Source organism: Podarcis liolepis (assembly GCF_965112155.1).
Source record: "Podarcis liolepis genome assembly, chromosome: 10".
Taxonomy (NCBI): domain Eukaryota; kingdom Metazoa; phylum Chordata; class Lepidosauria; order Squamata; family Lacertidae; genus Podarcis; species Podarcis liolepis.
In genome coordinates this window covers 23,991,629-24,011,521 of record NC_139562.1, presented here as the reverse complement: position 1 = coordinate 24,011,521, position 19,893 = coordinate 23,991,629, and the positions used below count along the sequence as shown (strand labels likewise).

The window sequence follows — 19,893 nt, the reverse complement described above, 5'->3', positions numbered from 1 at the left end:
ACATGGCCTAAAGCTATCTATATTTACACTATTCAAACATCTCAAGGCTGCTTTATACATGTTTCCTAGAAACAGGTAATAACTGATTTTGAATCAAGTGTGGGCAGTACTAAATAATACAAGAAACATATGACTGTTGCTGAAAGTTGCCTCTCCATATCAATTCCTCCTCTCAAATCTTGGTGACAATATGTAGTATATCCTCAGGCTCACTACTCTCACCTGCTCTTGAGCACTACCCCTTAATCTCCCCACCCCCAAAGTTTTTCAATCATTGCCAGGCACCTGGGACTCGGAACCACCATTTTAATTTCCCAGAATGCCACAGAGCATTGCAACCTTGGGGGCATTGTGAGAAAATTAAATGATGGCTCCCAGTCACCTATTGGCAGTTGGATCACTGCTGGCAAAGGCTTGCTGTGAAGCTAGTAAAGTCTCTTGGGCTGTGGTTCCAAAGCACTCAAAAACCAGATGGCTGTCAGGTATTTGGAAAGCGCTATGCAAGCAACTTTGTCATGGGGGCAGGACAACCCACCTGTCATAAGATTGACAGGTGGTTTGTCCTGCCCACCTGTCAAAGGTGGCCCAGGGGGGTGGAGACAAATATTGATCTAGCCTACCAGACTGAAAAGGTTTCCCTGAATGTGTGATGCAATGTTTATAATACTCCAAGTTTCTCTTCCTTCAAAAGTGATAGTCAATAAAGTGAAACTAGGGTGGGAAAGTTGGAGGCAATCACTGTTATGTCACATGCTGTTTTTCTACATGTTTCCAGACACACAGAGAGAAGGCTGTGCAAGTTTTTTGCCTGTATATAAAATGGTATCTATGAAGTCATATACACAAGATGAAAATCTCCTTTGTTGGTTCTCAGAAAATTCTATTTTAAGAGACAGCAGCTAGATGCCCACCATGTGGGCACCAACTCAGGGGTTCCCATTAAATTTGACAATAAAAAGCTAGGAAATATCAAAATAGCTGTGCAGATGCTAGATCTACTTACCTAAGATAGGCGACCCACCATCATATGCTGGTGGTTCCCAGTTCATAATGCACCAATCTTCTCCTACATCAACCACATTGGGTGCCGCAGGAGGGTCAGGAATATCTGTTGCAAGCAAAAATATTTTTATTTCCTTGGATAGCCTCCCCTACTAAACGTGCTGATATTGCTGTACAGTGAACTGTTTATTGCTTATCACTAAAACTGGAGCAAAACTGGAGCAAAAAGTAGACCTTTAATAAACAAACTGCAAAAAAATATTCTAGACAAGACCGAGGTGTAAATCAGCACTCAACTACAAAGAAGTTCATTGGCAGTCTTTGAAACAATAATTAGTCCAGTTTGTACATCATATTAAACCATGCTGCACAAACACCCCCTCAGTGTTCTTCTTCCATTCACGCTGCTGCACCACAGACAAAACAAGTCTTTGAAGTGATAATTCTGTCAGGGCAAGCATTTCAGCTTATCAGGCAAAATTATCCCCCTCTCCTCCCCCTGCATGCTGTTCCAGGGGTTCTCCCAACCTTCCCAGAGTCAATTTTGAGGAGACGTGCAGGGGGAGGAGAGTGGAAAAAGCCCAATTCCTCAAACAGAAGTCCTTGTTCAGGGCTTATTAGTTGAATCCTACCTGGAGTCTGGCTTATCATATCATCCAAACCTTCACAGAACAGAAACAGTAAGTGAAGAACAAACCTTGGTTACCACTCATGGTTTGTTTGAAGAGAAAAAAACATGAGGTAAGATTTGGGTGACATATCAAGACATAGTCTGGGTTGTTTTGTCAGTGACACAGTAGGAAAGGAGCACTGCAGGAACTTTTGAGCAATGTGTACAAGCACATTGAAACTATGCTTTAATGCGACAAGCAAACCAGGCCATTATCTCTTACCTCAGCTCATTTAAAATTTAGTTTTGTATACCACTCAAACACTTTTCCTGAACATTGAACAGCATAGTTTAAAAGCTATTACTTTTTCAAGAAAAGAAGCAAAAATCAAATGCAATCATATTAAAAAATTAAAAAGCAGAGGGGAGGGGAAACCCATAAAAACAGTGAAGCTAAAAACTATGGGTTGTATTCCATTTTTACTCAAGAGTAAATCTATTAATGGACAGGATTAACTTAGATCCATTAATTTCAATGGGTCTGCTCTGAGTAAAAGTTACTTGGCTACAGCCCTATGAAGTACTTTGTATACTGAAAAGACCCATAGAAATGATAAATAACAACGCAGAACTAAGTAGAGCAGTCTTGGTACAAAAGTATTGAACTGGAAAGACTTACCAACCACTTTGATGTTAATGTGGGCTGTGTCTTCTCCTGCCTCATTCTTTAGCATTATTCTGTAGACACCTGAGTCATCTCTCTCAGCTGAATCAATCACCAAACAACTGCTGTCTGGGTAATTATCTGCCCGTATTCTGGCTGCAGGATCCATGAGCCACTATCAATTATGCAGGGGAGGGGAGGAGGAGAGAGAGTTTACACCATGGGATTGAAAACCACCAGGAGATTGGCAAATAAGAATCAAAGCATGATATCGAAATAGAAATCTGCAATACAAAAATCTAACAAAAATCTAACTGCCAACAGGAGTAAACACATGTTTAATGTGGAGCATGTCAATGGGTCACACACTCTATAGTACAGTCATACCTCATGTTATGTTTGCTTCATGTTATGTTCTTTCAGGTTATGTCCCACAGTGACCTGGAAGTACTGGAAAGGGTTACTTCCGGGTTTCGCCGCTCGAACATGTGCAGAAGTGCCAAATTGCACCGCACACCTGCGCAGATATGGCGCTTCAGGTTGCGTTCTTTTCATGTTGCGAACGGGCCTCTGGAATGGATCACGTTCACCAGAGGTACCACTGTAATGTCCAAAATGGTATCACAACTTCTTTTGGTACTACCACTAGAAGCAGCATTACAGACCATAGTCCCTTACAAAAGCATGTAGGAGGTGCTGGGGTGGAGTGCAACTGAGAATGAATCAGCCACCACATAGCAAGCTATAATCTGTGCAGTGAAATGAGCATCTACACAGGATGTTTTTAGAACGTTATTAACTCTCCACCCAACTCTCTTGCCACACTTCCTCCCAATAAACCACCCTTTCTTTGACACACACCCTCTCTCTGCCTTCTGTACAGGTGAAATACATTGTGGGCAGTCCCTACAAATCTGCCTAGTTATTAAGTAGTTAGACTGAGATGCAACCGGCAGGAGTGAACTGCAGTTCAGCAGTAGACCACATGACTTGAATGCAGAAGTTCCTGAGTTCAATCTCTAGCATTTTCAGTTGAATGTATCTTGGGTAACAGTGTGAAACAGAGCACCTCTGCTGTCAGAGTAAAAAATACTGGGCTGAATGGACAAACAGTCCAACCATGCAAAAGGCAGCTTCCTGTGTTCCTATCACAAGTAGCACCACACAGAACATACCACTAGTTGACACACATTTGTGTAACTGCAGTAGGGACAAGACAGACCCCTCCAGCATAAGACATGAGGGACATAACTCCCTCCATCTTCGAAACCTATTGTGAGCTGAGTCACCCAGCACATCACTAGGAGGAATGATGAGATGGTAGGATGACTATTGATTAAACGGTACTCGCACTTTCGCTTGAATCCATTGCTTATTCCTTACCCTCTTCTCCCCCTTGCACTATTTCATACAAAATGATAACTGGCTTTTACATTTTATTGTGAAAATAACCACAGCAATTATGGAGCTTTTCATAGGTTAGGCATCCTCCTGTTTTAAGGACAGGATGTTTAGTCAAGGATGGCTCACTCTTCTGCTTCAGAAGGTTCTGGGCATGCATCTTCTGCTTTTTATCAAAAAGGTCCCAGATTCAGTTCCCAACATCTGACAGTAGGGTTGGGAATGTCGCCTGTCTAGCAAGCTACTGCCAGTCAGTCTTGACATTACAGAGCAAGAGAGACCAATGATCTGATTCAGTATAATGTGCTTCCTGTGTGCTATAGGCTAGGAGCAATCATTAACCACCCAAAATTTAGCTCAAAGTTATGCCACTGTTGATATAGGTTACTCTGCTACCCATATTTTATTATAAAACACAACAAAACTGATAATTTTTAAAGACTTGACATCAGATTGCAGATATATGTCTATGTTATAGTTGTACCTTGTCTCCTCTGCTCCACATAATCTTCGGAGCAGGCTCTCCAGAGACAGGAATTTCAAGACGTAACTTGGTTCCTGCTACAACTGTCACTGTATTGCCGTCACCAAGCCCGTCAAGGTGGATTTTAGGAGGATCTGCAAAATTGAGACACTGAGGAATTTGCACAACGAGAAGAACATTTCTTTATGTACAAAGCCTAAGAGTACAGAAAGCAGTAGATGAAAACTTTCTAAACTTGTCCATTTCTTTTATGTTTGAATCCTGGAATTGACAAATCATCCCGTCCTATATGCTGTCCCAAACATTGTTGGCAAGCCATCCATACAACAATTGGCTCCCTCATCTGGTGCATTCAGAAATGTTACACATTTTTGGTTCTTTCATATGTTATAATCAGGAATATTACAGGTTTTCCCCAGCTTCAGTATACCTTCACCATATGTGTCTTATGGCATACTTATCTTCATAAGACTGTCCTCTGAAATACTGAAGAATATATCTCCCTCTTAGCAGGTATGGGGAGCCTTTTGCCCTCAAGGTGTTGTTGAACTACAGCACCAACCCAGCCAGCGTGGCCACTGGACAGGAATGATGGGAGTTGTAGTTCAGCAACACCTGAAGGGCCAAAGGTTCCCCACACCTGTTCTTAGAAACGATGGTCCAAACAAAGCCAACCTAAAACCAAGGGATGTCACAGAACATCTCACCAGTCAGGGAAGCAGTGATGCTCTCCAGACCAGAATCGTAGCTAGGTATACTTGCACACCTGGCAGAACCATCCAGATTACGCCTCCAAGCCACGGACAAGTTAGCTCTTCTTTTTCCTCTCCTCCAACCCCCCCCCCCCAATTCAATTCACCCTCTATTAAAAACCATTTCTTATGAGGCAATAATAAATATTTATATTTATGGACATATTTTTAGCCAATTTTTCACACACATACCCCGTCGCCTGCGCCCCTGTGGCCCACCTCGCCACCCCCTAGCTATGGCCCTACTCCAGACTAATGGCCAAACCAGGCAATGATGCAGCATTAGCTCCAAACCTGGGCATTATACCAGCTTCCTATTCCACAGATTGTTGGAACCCACCTGAACCAGAAGGAAACCCCAGGTTCTAAGGGAGATATGAGAGTAGCAGGTCAAAGCCAAAACACATTGAAAAAGATGAGAAAACATCCTGCAAGTCATCCCACTGTTCAGAAGTTTGTTCAACTGCAATATTGGCTTGTGGTGGACCTTTCACCTGACCTTGTACAAAAGCAACCATAGGCTGTGCTGTGGTTTTAAAAAGCAGTCAGCCAACAGCATCTGGAGAGTCACATCCTTAACCTAGTCCAACCTTCTTTTCAATGCAGGATCTAAATATAGCCCTCCATATACCTTTTGTTATGCTCTCTCTTCTGTCCCCTTGTGTTCCAGATGAGTAGCAGTGTTGCAGAAAGAACAACAAATGGGATCTTTAAAATTATCAATTTTACTGTGGGGGGAAAAACTTGTTCTCTCTCTCTCTCTCTCTCTCTCTCTCTCTCTCTGTGTGTGTGTGTGTGTGTGTGTGTGTGTGTGTGTGAGAGAGAGAGAGAGAGAGAGAGAGAGAGATTTTTGTTGTTAGTCAACAAGGCACCACAAGACTCTTTGCTGTTCTTGCTACAACAGATAAACATGGTTGACCATCGAATGTATCTCACTATGCAAGCCCCAGTGAACTGCAGGCATAGCTTCCAGCTCTACCAATCTCCCAGTATGACACAAATGTTCAAACGCAGGAAACAAAAGCAACCACTAGCAAATCATCTAACTGATCCAATCTCTGCTTTAAGGCCAACAGTACATTATCCCTGTGATCCACGCAGGCCTGCCTCTGAATATTAAATAGCACATGAAACATTTTTAAAAAGGAACAAACAGGAACTCAAAAGTTACCTATAATATGCACTTTGCAGGGGATGTTGACATTATAGGCATCTGGAACAAACATGTACTCTCCATCATCCTCAATGAGTGATTTATCAACAATTAGCCGATGGATTCTGTGGAAAATCAAGAAGGAAAATTTAAAGGGAAAAAATATGCAAGAACTTAAAGTATGAGACTATAAACTATACACTGCATTATATGACAATACAATTCTGCTATCTTATGAATTAGACTCAAATTGTTTCTTATTTCTGAATGCAAAGATGAGTTTACACCTACTGTATTTTTTGCCCTATAGGACGCACTTTTTCCCCTCCAAAAATGAAGGGGAAATGTGTGTGCGTCCTATGGGGCGAATGCAGGCTTTCGCTGAAGCCTGGAGAGCGAGAGGGGTCAGTGCGCACTGACCCCTCTCGCTCTCCAGGCTTCAGGAGAGCCACAGCGCCAGCCCCGCAAGCTCTGGGGACACCTGGGAGGCGCAGCGCGTCCCCCCGCTGTCCCCGGACCTGGTCTGCAGGCGGGCGGCGGGGAGAAGAGCGCTTCTCCCCGCTGCCTGCCCCGCAAGCGCCTGGGAAAAAAAATTTTTCCCCCTTTATTTCCCCCCTAAAAAACTTGGTGTGTCCTATGGGCCGGTGCGTCCTATGGGGCGAAAAATACGGTACATTTTTACAGACATTTCATACCATCAAGTTTGTAAGAGGAAGAACTGATGGATGCCACTAAAATTTATGGGCTCCTCCTCCTGTGTGTGCAGCTATAAATGATTTCTGCCCTTTGATTTTCAAATTATGATGCCAATACAATTTTTACTACTTTAGCAGCTGGGTGCTCATCTACTGTCCTGAGAATAGAAGCAGTACTCATGTAGCAGCACTGATCTGATTGCTGCTCCCCCCCCAACCTAGTTATTAATTTAAAACCCATCAGGAAATGTTAATTATGAGTCTTCCTTTACTCATCTAGTTTGCCCCCTTTTTTGGTTATAAATATATGGGTCTTACTTGTTTTTCATAACCAGAATGTCCCAAGATAGCTGTCATTTGAAATCAACAACCTTTATCCTTGTTGTCGAGCTTTTTTTTAGTTTTCCCAGACATTTCAGCAATCCCGCCCCTCATGCTGCTTACGAGGGCTGAATACCTGCCGGACATATGGCAACCCTACCTACCTGTAGTAAAGGAATGGCTCCAGGCATTTTTTAACCCTCATCTTCAAGGATTACTGTTTTGCATGCCTACCTTCCTTTGTGATATATCTTAATGCGGTCACTGGGTTGGAGAAGCTGCCCATTTTTGTACCACTTCCCTTCTACATTCTCAGAGATCTCACATTTCAGGGAGAGCTCTTTGCCAAGCCTCACAGTCTGGTCTTCCAATGGATGTAGTATCTTAAGTGGCCTCACTTTGAAACAGAGAAATGAGAAAAATTATTGCAGCAGTTCATCATGATCTGTTTATGTAAGCGGTGCTGAACTGGAGCATATCTGGACCACAGGAAGCTACTGTGTACATTCACAATGTGATCTTCAATGTGCATCTAAGAACCTACCAAGTGTTGTATTAAGGTCAAGCAAGACATGAATTGACTGAATACAATTAACATGCATGTTTTTGTTTTGTAAGTAGCAGCCACAAATAGCCGATTCAGATAGGGAATTTTTGTTAGGTTCATGGCAGGGAGAGAAAGAGTTGAACTTCTCCCCAGCTCCAGAGTCCTCCTGAAGCTGCTCAATCTTTCGCAAGTCTGCTATGTATAGAACAAATATGTACATTGACTGCATTTATGCAATTAACTTATTGAATAGTTAGAAGCAGTGCCTATTAGCAGTGCTGTCCATAACTGAATTCTCAGTTGACAACATAAAAGGTATAAGCATGCAAATAATGGCTTAGAGAGTAATATCAAAAAATTAGTACAATGTTCATGTTCCCCAGTAGTTGCTTAAAAGGAGACACTTTCACTTGCTTGTCCCGCATGTGTGCGCTGAGTAGAACTAGGAGGCTTCAGAAGGCATCACATGTATGATTTCTAACACAACTAGAACACCACACCCCGCCCCCACACTTACAGTCAACTTTTAGTTTACAAGATGATTGTCCTCCCGTTGTCATCACTGAATAAGTTGCATTGTCAGCTTTGGTTCCTTCCTCGATGATTAGAGTGTGTTTTTTACCCTCAACCTTCACTTTGTATCGAGATTTACTATCAAGAGGCAGCTCCACACCATTTTTAAACCTGTCCAGGGACAACAACAAAAACAAAAAGGTGACTGTCTGCTGATAAGAACTCATAATCTTTCCTGCTTGGAAATATGCTCCGGAAAAACTTTCTGGTAGATTTGCAAGACATTCTTCTGAGACAAAGGACAAGGCACACCCCTACCTGTGCCGTTCCACTTGCCAGAAGCCCGTCGGACTGCCAGTGGCATCTTACTTCAATAATGGAAATAGGACAGCACACGTGAGAGCAGGAGACTCACTCAGGGGACGCAGGGCAGGCCGTGTGCAACATAGAACTCTGTCCTCCAGGACCTTGCATCTGCTGCTACTATTCCCTGTCCCCACTCCACCCACCAACTCAGCGCCTGCTGCCTGAAGCACCCATCTGCCTCTACCTAATGGTAGGGTTGTTAAGACAAAAGCAAATATTTCCATAAAGAGGTTCCCCATTAAAAATATAAGTTTCCGCTTTCACAATATTCATATTCTCTCTCTCTCTCTCTCTCTCTCTCTCTCTCTCTCTCTCTCTCACACACACACACACACACACACACCCACACACACCCACACACACCCACACACCCTCCCCCCATGAATAGCTTTTCACATGATAATCATCATGTGAAAAGGTTGTCTCATTACACTGGTACTAGTTTACAGTGGTGCCTCGTTCTGCGAGTTTTGTCGTCTTGCGGTTTTTTTCGTCTTGCGAAGCACGGTGTCGGGAAAGTTTTGGAAAAGCTTCAAAAATCACCAAAGTCTGTAAAAACCTCAAAAAAGGCTACCACACCGCGTTCTATGAGTTGCTCCTCGAAGTCAAGTTGCAACTGTATTAACGGTGTTAAGAAAAAGGAAACAAACTTGCAAGACGTTTCCTTCTTGCGAAGCAAGCCCATAGGGAAAATTGTCTTGCAAAGCAGCTCAAAAAACAAAAAACCCTTTCGTCTAGCGAGTTTTTTGTCTTGCGAGGCATTCGTCTTGTGAGGTACCACTGTATTATTAAAGACATCTCTGTCCTACGAGCTCTGGATTAACAGTAAATTGAACATAGTTGCAACTTTGTTCCTCAGTGATCAGGGTGAGGTTTTTTTATCTTCAATCTTAATTTTTCTAATGGAAATATATCATCAAGGGGCAGCTCCATGCCATTTTTAAATCTGACCAAGCTGAACAAGCCATGAGTGGCAATCAAAAAGTTGATAGATATTGCTGCGGTCACTCAGCAAAGATATGGAGCAATCACAAACACCTACACTTTCGTCCTCTTACCATGTTGTTGACACATATGGCATAACTGGCATTTGGATAGCTTTTCTGTTATATTTTGCCCAACTGAATTCAGCAATATGATTTGTCCAAATCCATTTCTCTTAGGGTTTAGGTGTACCTGGACACAATCTACACTGAAATTGAAGCTGATCTGAACAAGGAAAGCCTTATTTTTTCTGTGCCAGGGGGTGCTCCTTGCATAAACCTTTGCTTGTACCAAACTCCATGTGCACATGCTGACATTTGCACATGATCCAAAGCTGCTAAACTGCCATGCCTGCCCTTTGGAACACCTAAAATTAGTAAATTCTCATTGGCCCCCATCGTCATGGCCAATAGTTGGGGACGATGGGGGTTGTAGACCCAACATCTGGAGGGTGCCTCACCGGCTACCCCTAAATTGCTTCTTAAAGCAGCCAACCTTCTCCAACATGGTGCCCTCCACATACTCTGGACTATAACTACCATGTGCCCCAGCCAGTACAGCTGGGGGGCACCACATTGGGGAAGTCTGATTTAAAGGTACGTTTGCAGCTACTTAGGCAAAAATGCAACAGGATAAATTGTACAATACACCCTTATACTGGCAGGCACTTCATTTCAGGCTAACGAAAGTCCAATCTAGCTAAAGTCCATTATGGCCATGCCCAGTTAAAAGCAATGGAACTTAAATTGGGTATGACTAACTTGTTAAATTAACCACAAATAATCTCAGCAGGACTGCCCCTCCCCCACAAAAAATATTAATTAAAGAAGGATGTAGGTGGCTTACCATTTCACATTTGCATCATCTTCAGACACTTCAACTGATAATTCTATTTTGTCACCAATATAAGCATTGGTATCTTCTAAGCCTTTGGTCACAATCACTGGGGGCTCTGAGGGGAGAGGAACAAAGAACACTCTGTTTTAAAATCATAACATCAGATGGTTTTGTACATTGCAACCTCCTTTGAATCAGCAAGTTAAAGTTTCCACATCTTACACCAGCTGGAGCTGGAGCATTCTGGGAGCCCTAAGTCTTATGATCCATTGCAAAGAACATAAGAGTGGTGTAAAACTGATGGACTTAGACTGGAAAACATAAAACCCCCACATAGCATTGTGCAGTCACTATCAGCTGACCTAGGATATTGCACCAGTACATCAAAACAGTGCAGGTAGGGGGAAAGTTCCCTTCTCTTTCCCCTGCCCCCATTTTCTTTCTTTCAGACTACATGCACTTATTTGTCTGTAGCATTTATTTTTTCCTCAGCTCCCTGATTCTACAACCTCTTATAATAATAATTTGAAAAAGTGAGCCTCTATGAGACATAGAGAGAAGAGGGAAGAACTCTTACGGAAATGACCGCTCCCCGCTTAAAACGGGGGGCGCCCTTTGCGTGGCCACACGCAGCCCTAGATCTGGAGCGGCCCCATCAGCATAGGCTTGGCTTTGCCTTCTCTCAGGTGGGATACCTGGAGGTCTCCGCCTACCTCAGTCAGTTGTCCAATCCCACCTGGGGGAAGCGTTGCCAAGGAGACCAGGCCAGGTAGGGGAGGGATTACCTGCCCACACAATAGAGGGAGGATCTTACCTGGGAATCCTCACTTGGCTCCAGAGCTTCTCCCACCCTACCCACCCTCAGTTAATGTCTTCTTTTGCAGGTTAACTTTTCTTCATAGGTTTTGCAGGTTAACTTATCTTCACAGGTATGCGGGCGCTGCTACGTTAAGGTCGCTGTTAAAGGGCCGGAAAGGAATTTCCCTGCATTGGCAGGTTTCGCCTTTCCCGTAGCAAAACGTCACAACTTTGGCGGTATCAGGCCTTGGGCGGAATCCTTTAATCCATCTTCCTCTTTGCGGCGGCGATACAAGGGTTCCCCGTTAAAGGGGTTTCTGAAGGGAGGCTTTGACCGTACGCCGAAAGGTCGTCATTGCTCTCCCCTGCGGCGGCGGCGTAACGGGGGCGGCTATCTCTGCTTGAACATATATTCTCCAGAGCTGGCCCATCCCCCCCCCACTGGATAACCCTGAAGCTCCCTAGGTCCCCGGCTGGGGACTGGGGAGGGAGAACGCCCAATGCCTGAGCCAAGGTCTACCCACATTTGAAATTTAATAAAGTTGTGGCCAATTTAATCCCATAGCACGTTGTCTTGAGTTGTTATTCCACATGACGGGGAAACTGCTCGGGATCTGCGGACTCCGCCTATCCACGCAATAATTTTGCCTAACAGAATTTTAGCAAGTAAGAATTCATTTAGATAAGATGAACTGGATATGTTTATCCTGTTTTAACTTCATCACCCTTTAGCTCTTTGGGGATTGTTATGTGTGTAAACTATTCAGATGTTAACCCCCCAAAAAATATTTTTTAAAGCCATACGGTCTCTTTATCTGCAGTTTTATATCCCTGACCTTTCAGAGACAAACCCCACACTGCCTATCGGAGATCCAAGTGAGCTTAAGCTGTTTGGTGATGGCAACCAGGGGAAAACAAAGACTTCCACCTGGTGGCAGTGGTAAGGTCACGGGAATGGAAGAGCAAATGAGAAGAGGAAACTCCGTTTGGCCTTGGTCTTCCTTCCTCACATGCCCCAGGGTGTAGCTGTGCACCCATGACTGTAGCTAAGCCATAGCAAGTGCAGGTGGCTCATTTCATCTATTTGAATTGTCATCCCCATGCAGAACTAATAAACCACAAAACTGTGCTTTTTCATATTAGCAGAGAAACTGGCAGAAATTTTGTAATCTTGCTTACCTCTTACAAAGAGTTCTGTAGAGCATTTCTCATCACCAGCAGTCACATGATAGCGGGCGTCATCTGTGAGCATGCAGTTGTTGACAAATAAGATTCTCTCATTACCTTTGTGCTCAAATATGTATCTGTTAGAAAATGGCAAAATAGCAAACGTGGAATTATGGCCAGGTTTCTAGGAATTGTATAGGGTTCTGTTGATCTAATAGAAGGGTAGTGTAGAGGAAGAACCTATGCAACAGGATGTCTTAAAAAGGTACCATGTATTTCTCTTACCTGTTTATACTTTCTGCCATGGAATTTTTAAAATTGATTTTTTATAATGAAATTTGCATGCTGCTTTTATTGTTCTATGATCAAGTGTCAACAGGGAATTGACACACACACCCAAAAGCAAAATGTTTCAGAAGAGATTTTCCCTGAGACCTATTGCAATTATTAATATCTATCAGTCGTTGTCCCTCCACCCCACGGCTTATTCCTTTTGCATTTTAACACTTGTATGTTAAATGTATATGGCCCTAAAACTATCAGAATACATTATTTCTAGGAAGCTGAGGAAGGATTATTGCAAACACAAAGTTAAAGAGGTCCAAACAGAGCAGTCTCTGAAACGCTAGATCAGTGGAGATGGAAATAACCTGTAACAGGAGCCCAGGTTTCATTCCAGCACTCTTGTCATTTTTTCCAAAAAGTACAATAATAGCTGGGGCAAAGGAGCCAACATTACTGGTAGGCCAGATGGCTCAAGGGATAGGTAATGGGATATGGAGCCTTTCACCTTGAGGTCATGGGTTCACATTGGTTTCAGGTCAGTAATGACCAAAGCTCATTAGCATCTAACAGCTGCTTGGTGGCCCGAAAAACGCAAAGTAGTATCTTCAGTTGATCTGGCTTCTTCAGAGAATGTACAGACCTTGGGGAAGCAGGGAACGATTATGAGCACGGACTCTACTCCAGTGACCAAACTCCTCCTCATGACTTTTCTTCCTTTCTGTCCTAGGGGGCTCATTGTTCAGAGTGGCTGGCAATGGCAGAGGAGGAGAGAGTTCCTGGACACATCCAGTCCTCAGAAGCATCTCATCCTCCTGCCACACCACCCTCCCACAGGCTCTGCTTCTCAATATATAACAGACATGGATATACAAGTTTTCAATTTATACACTTGACAGTATATGTCAACAACATACTGCAGAATACACCTGCAATAAAACACCCAATTCTCTTAATTAAGGATATAAGAACTGAATATGAAACATTGTTTAAAGCTGCGTTTATGGGAATACTTACTTTCCACTTGGACGTATTTCTTGCCCATTTCTATACCACTTGAGTTCCACTGTTGGGTCAGCCAACTCCACTGAAAATCTTACTCTACCTCCTTTATCCACTTGATATGCAGGATCCAGAATCTTAGCAAAAGCTGTTGGGTGATAAAAATGTTGAAGTGGAGACACACAGACAGAAAATATGTGGAATCCCATACTCTGTCATGAAACTTTACAATGTCTAAAGGTGCCTTCATACTGTTGTTCAATGTGGATTTTAAGATACCTCCATTGTCCAGATGACATTCTCCTTCATATCACAGACTTCCCACACTTTCATCTCCCTCAATCCAGATTTCCTCACACTCCATTTTGGAGCATCCCTGGCATGAGACAATCCAGACTGACGTCAGAGAAAGTGTGGGAAGGCAGTGATTTGGAAGAGATTGTCATATGGACATTAGTGAATTAATGGAGATACCCATTAGGATGAGCCCTGAAAAATATGGAATAATCAGCCATTCTGCTTAAGGTGTTTCAAATGGTATATTGCTGTTTTTAAAATGTGTTATCTGCTCTCAAATCCTGGAGTTAAAATAAACACAAATTCTGAGTTGTCTGACCCCCCAAAACTGTACTGTAGCTTTGCAGGTCATGAAGCCTAGTTACCATAACAGGCAACAGGAAAATAATTTAACAAGCCTGATTTCTCCAGTGAGAATTAAGCCATACTTGGCAAAACTCTTCATATGCCTCAACTGTTAAAAATATAGCAAATTCCTTTGAAACGCCTGGTTCCTTGCTGTCATGGAGCTCCCTTTGTGCCCACGATAGGGTGAGGAGCAGGGAGAAGTAGGATTGAAAGCATCATTTGGCCAGTTGGGGTCAGCTTGGACCATGGCGGCACTAGCCAATCTGCACTCACGGCCAATCAGAAAGCAGCATGTGGGAATGGGGAGATGTGTCATTAGATCAGAGTGAACCAGAGGTTCTCCTTCCTGGTCTGCTCATTAAATGGTTGGGTCCTCCATGGACCCAGCCAATGCAAAGCCTGTGTGTGTGTGAATTCTTCACATGGCTCAATTGTTAAAAAGAGAATGGCTCTCTTTAGGAAAGAATTAGAGACTTTGTTATGAGGACTGCAAGACTAATTCCTGTCTGCGAGAACCTTTTAGGAGGAAAGGTGTCACTTGTATTCCTAGGCAGATGTGAAACAGCTTTTCCTTGCTTCCCCTACCTGCACTTTTCTTTTCTTCCCTGCGGGTGCGCTTCAGACGTTTCAGCATGCCCCTTAGGTCAGTGATTCCATACTGAAAGGCAATTTTCTCATAGTCATTGGGGCTCGCACTCTTCAGGATCTCCCACACATCTACATCAGGCTCCTCAGGCTCCTGCTGCTTAACCTCCCTGATCAGAATAAGAGATGGGGGAGGAAAGGAGAGAAAAAAGAAAAGATGTGCCAGAAGTTGGCGTCATGAAGAGGACACATGTGAATTCAACTCCCAGTGGGATACGTTGTTGTTGTTGTTGTTTTAGATAAGACTAGTGATTTAAGTCAAAGGCTTAAGGGCGTGCCTGAGCTAACAAGGTTGGTTGTACAATCAAACGTCCTTATCCAAGAAGGGGAGAGAAGTAGCGGGATGCATACTTACCCTTGTCTTCAGTGGGTAACATTTTACAGATCTCGAGTTAGACTTTTGAATTCAAACCTGTGAGATTTCACCTGAAAGAAACTGGACTTCTGCACCAATCTATTGTTTTTCCATGTGTGGGCTTCAACTGATGGAAAGAAAACTGTGAGATGTATTTTGAAAAATATAATTTTTTTTAAGGCCCGGGATTAACAGGAAGTAGCCTATTGGGTCAGGCCATAAACACAGGAGGCATTTTGAGAATTTTACTATTAAAGTTTGTCTGATATTAAGAAATATTGGCATGTCAGGGTAGCAGCTTACTGTGAACAGGCTGATTGCTCCAGCTTTTCTCCTCCCCACTAGCGAGTGGAAACAGGAAATAGGGTCCCCGAGTTAGTGTTAAATCCAAACCAGGGAGAGTGGTAATCCAAGCACAAACATTACCTTCAGTTCATGATCCCCAGTTCATATGTAACATTAATCTATGGATTGTGACTTGTTGCTCCCACTTGTGGAGAGGAGCAAATTGAGAGTGATCTGCATGTTCACTGGAACTATTAACCATGGTTTGCCATGATGTGTGAACATACCCTTGTCTCAAAAAGTAAATCTGTAAAAATTATCTGGTAGCTTAGGGCAACAAGTTGCAGAGGCACGAATGTTTTTTTTTCTTAAACAGTAACTGGTCTTTCCCCCGCATAAAAAATAATTTTTGCAATAGCAATCGGGAAATCTACAAGGAGAGTAGACATAGACATGTGAAAATGAATGATAACCTTATGGTGAGACTACCACATGGAATATATTGAGCCTGTGTCTTAATTAGAATGATTTTAATTCTGTAGCAGTAAACATTAACGATAATAAAATTATGATGATGATGATGATGATGTAGGCAGTGTCTTTTTCATTTAAAGAAATGGAACCACTAAATTATTGGGGTGAGGAGGAGTACTTTGCCTTATAGTAACATTTTATAAAGATCCTTGGCCATTTTTTGTAGATCCTAGAAAAATGTTCATATAATGTACTGATATGAATCAGCTGTTGCGAATGGATTTTATGGCATTAACAATATTATTTTAAGTGTCTGTAAGAGATGTACTGAAATGTACTGCAATATGTCTGTTAACATATTACGGGTGTAGCTTTATGATATGGCCTCTTATTTCACTTTTTTCATGCTTACAGTTTACAAAGGTCAGCTACTTACTGTAAAATACTGCTGTGTCAATGAGATTCTACCTTTCCAAAGGTCATGTAAAAATGCAAACATATCCAAAAGCTGACATGCATTAAGGGGATGAATTCTCATTTTAATAGGCTGGCTATCCTAGCTGTGGCAACTCCTCTCAGTTGCACATGCATCAACAGGAACCAAGATGAGAATGTTCCCCTTTAACATTCATTAGGCAGTTGTTGAGAATGAGGATTGGTGCGTCCTGATTTTCAACCCATTATAAGAAATACTCATCCACCCTCTTCATTTACCTTGTTCAACTGAAGAACAAATCCTTGAGCAAACAAACTTTGTCCTGAGGATGAAATGGCTGAGTGGATAATGGGCATGAGACATGTTGTTGTTGTTAGTCACTTTTCTCAAAGAGTGACCCTAAGTGACTTACATTCAAACCAATTAAGAACATCCAATAAAAATATAAAAACACAGCTTAACAGATACAAGGCGCGACTTACAGAACCTGCAGAAACAGGCCGCAATGCCACCTTTCATCAATATGGATCTTTTTTTGCCTCTTTTCTCCTATCTATCCCATTGTTTGTCCCACCTTAGTGAATGTATTGTTAAATATATACTTTTTAAAAGCTCAGTTAAATACTTCAGTTTTCTTCTTTCTTGGAATTTCACTTTGTTTTTACAGAAATGCAAGTTCATTACATCCAAGCAGTTAAATCAAGCCACTTTCTGAAACTTATTGTTTGAGGGAATGACAGGCCCTAGTCCAGCTGTCACTGCGATTCAATGGATTAGCGTACCATTGACAGTTTAGATGCATTGCACCTGGTCATTAGATGTAAGACAAACTCTCAGCCTTCAGGAATGCAGTCATGTGTTCTAACTATTTGGCTGCTAGATGCTAACATAAGCTGCAATGTAAATCTGACATCCTTCCATGTAAATTGATTTGAGCTGAAGTCAATGTCATTCAAGAGGCTTAAGTAGTTTATATATTCCAGTGTATTTCAACCTAAAATCTGCAGAGTCAGCATGTATAATATGAGCATTCAGATTTTTCCTAAAGGGTTTACTGATGAAAAATTAAGTGCCTTCAGTACAGCCAGTGAAATAAAGTTTAGCATGATAAGAAGCAAATAAATGAGAAGTTTAAGTAGCACTATGGGAATTGTTCCATCAGTCTAAGCTTTTTACCTCGCCAAACAGAATGATCCTTATTCCCCTTCCTTCCACAAGCTCTTCTGGGAGTTCTCCTGAAAGCCAATTTTTTGGGTGGTGGTGCATGGGAGATGAGAAAGGGGAAAGCCATGTTGCACTAGTGGCTTTCACTAGTGGGACTCATCCTTCCCACAGTTACGTTTTCTTAAAGCAGTTAGGTGTAACTTAACTATGCTGTATGTACAGCTAGATAAGAAAACCTATTCTAATAAACATGATTCTAAGCAATGAAAGGAAACAATATTTCTTAGCAATGAAATAAAGTAATCAGTTTGTACTGAAAGTCTGATTTGCCCATTATCCACTCAAGAGTTACATTTCTATACATCTATATGCATACACACACATATATATCCATATATAACACAACAAAATTAATGTAGCAATAATACTGATAATTCCCAAATTCACTAAAACTTTTCCACACACAAGCTGTATATTAGTAGGAAACATCAATGGAAAATCAAACCAAGCCAATGCATTTCCATATGTAGATATAGATATATCTACTAGTATTAATATAAATATTACAGTGAGTGCATGTCAAACTGAGGATCCTAGTTAGGGAAGAGAAAATAGAGATCTGGCAAGCATGAAATAGATTTTTTAAAAGTTTTGTTGTTGTTCAAATAACATCTAAGAAATTTACTTGGATCAACTTTTGAAACATGGTCAGTTCATGTTTTGAAAACCCATCTTCCTGAAGCCAAAGTAAAATTGCATCTAAACACAGTGTGCAACTACCGGTATATATCTTGTTTTTTCTTAAACTAAATACAGGCATGGCTGAGCCCGATCTTCACTGCAAAGGCAGTTACTGGAAAGGAGAGCCTTGACCCTAGTCACTGATGCGTGCATGATAGACCTGGGAACTCACCCTATGATTCCTTGAGTTCCATGGAAGAAACATGAGAAATAAATGTAAGAAATAACCTTCCAGCATCCTTTGCAGTTAAATAATTGATTAAATCATTTCAAAATTAATTTTGATTCCACCCTATATAAATGATATATTAATGGACTATTTGGTGAATTTTATCCATCTAAAAAAAGCTACCTGCTTTTTCCCTGCTCTTGCTCAATGAACAAAGTTATTCTGGTCCAATCTTGTGACGATTTGATTCCCCCCCCCCCCACTCAATAAGCTTGATAGTTATTTCATTAAGCATACCCTTTTCCCTAGAGAAACTGCCAGAGCCACGTGAGATTTCTCCCAGGCCACCTTGGCTATAGCAGGACCCTAGATTGCCTAGTGAATTCACACTAGGGCTCTTTGAAAATAGAAGAATATGATAATTTTTGTAATTCTGATAAAGTGACAATAGGGTGACCTCCTAAGCCCTGGTGACCCAGCAAGAAGCATGACGTCCCTGTCACCTATGTATAAGCTTAGTATGGCATAGGGTTGGGCGTGTTGGACAAAGACTGTGGAGATCCAGGTTCAAATCCCTCTTCAGCCACGAAGTTTATTGGGTGACCTTGGAACAGTCACTCTCATCCTAACCTATCCAACAGGGCTGTTGTGAGGATGTAGTGGGGAGTGGGGAGGGTCATGTGTGCTGTTCTCAGTTCCTTAAGGGAAAGGTGGATGAAAATATAAATATAGAAACTTTTACCAAGAAGCCATCTCAAAAAGGTGGTACGGCAAATTTCATGCATCTGCAAAACTTGGTCCTATGTGGAGTGCCTGGATCGTGCGTGTTGTGCTGTTTTTGGGAGGGTTATGTGTGCCTGCTTCTTGCAAAATATAGCTCCGCTTGATAGGTCTGAACAGGGCCTCAGTCTAGTAACCTAAAATGGGCAGAATTGTCCTTGAAGCCTCATGACTAGAACAGGGTACTGAAAACTGAAACCATATATAAAGGACAAGCAAATGTCTGAACACTTGCTCATATTGTTATTCATATCTGGGGATTTAAAGCGCAGCTAACAGCTTCTTGGATTATTTTGAATTTCAAAAAATGCTTCCATGTGCCCTCTGAAATGTTTCCAGTTTTATAATACACTATCAGATTCCACCCAGCAAGTTGCTTCCTAGCCCTACTAGACTTCCCATTTTAAGAGCCCACAGCATATGTGTTTTTCAGACACATAATGAATGCATGCATTATTGGAGCTCAGTAAATCATTTCACATCATTCCTTAGCAGAAGGAGGGTGAATTCAAGAGCCAAAAAAGCTGCACTACATCTGTGGTCTGCATGCTTTGAAAACAAGTGTTCCAGAGTTCAGTTTTGTTATGGTTTTCTTTTCTTTCTCTCTCTCTTTCTTTCTTT

At 42.0% G+C, this 19,893-nt stretch overlaps 1 protein-coding gene across 37 annotated transcripts in view; it reads right to left on the bottom strand.

The window, feature by feature from the left end:
- The window catches only part of MYBPC1 (myosin binding protein C1), a 94,847-nt gene that overhangs the window by 29,030 nt on the left and 45,924 nt on the right, over window positions 1–19,893 (bottom strand). For all 37 annotated transcript variants that reach the window (XM_083461855.1, XM_083461882.1, XM_083461875.1 and 34 more), the window contains 10 exons: window positions 14,809–14,978; window positions 13,594–13,726; window positions 12,307–12,431; window positions 10,339–10,444; window positions 8,147–8,313; window positions 7,317–7,479; window positions 6,085–6,191; window positions 4,162–4,295; window positions 2,292–2,451; window positions 1,004–1,108 (listed from right to left, as the gene is read on the bottom strand). In XM_083461855.1, the coding sequence (XP_083317981.1) occupies window positions 1,004–1,108; window positions 2,292–2,451; window positions 4,162–4,295; window positions 6,085–6,191; window positions 7,317–7,479; window positions 8,147–8,313; window positions 10,339–10,444; window positions 12,307–12,431; window positions 13,594–13,726; window positions 14,809–14,978 (1,370 nt within the window). The remainder of the gene's footprint in view (window positions 1–1,003; window positions 1,109–2,291; window positions 2,452–4,161; window positions 4,296–6,084; window positions 6,192–7,316; window positions 7,480–8,146; window positions 8,314–10,338; window positions 10,445–12,306; window positions 12,432–13,593; window positions 13,727–14,808; window positions 14,979–19,893) is intronic.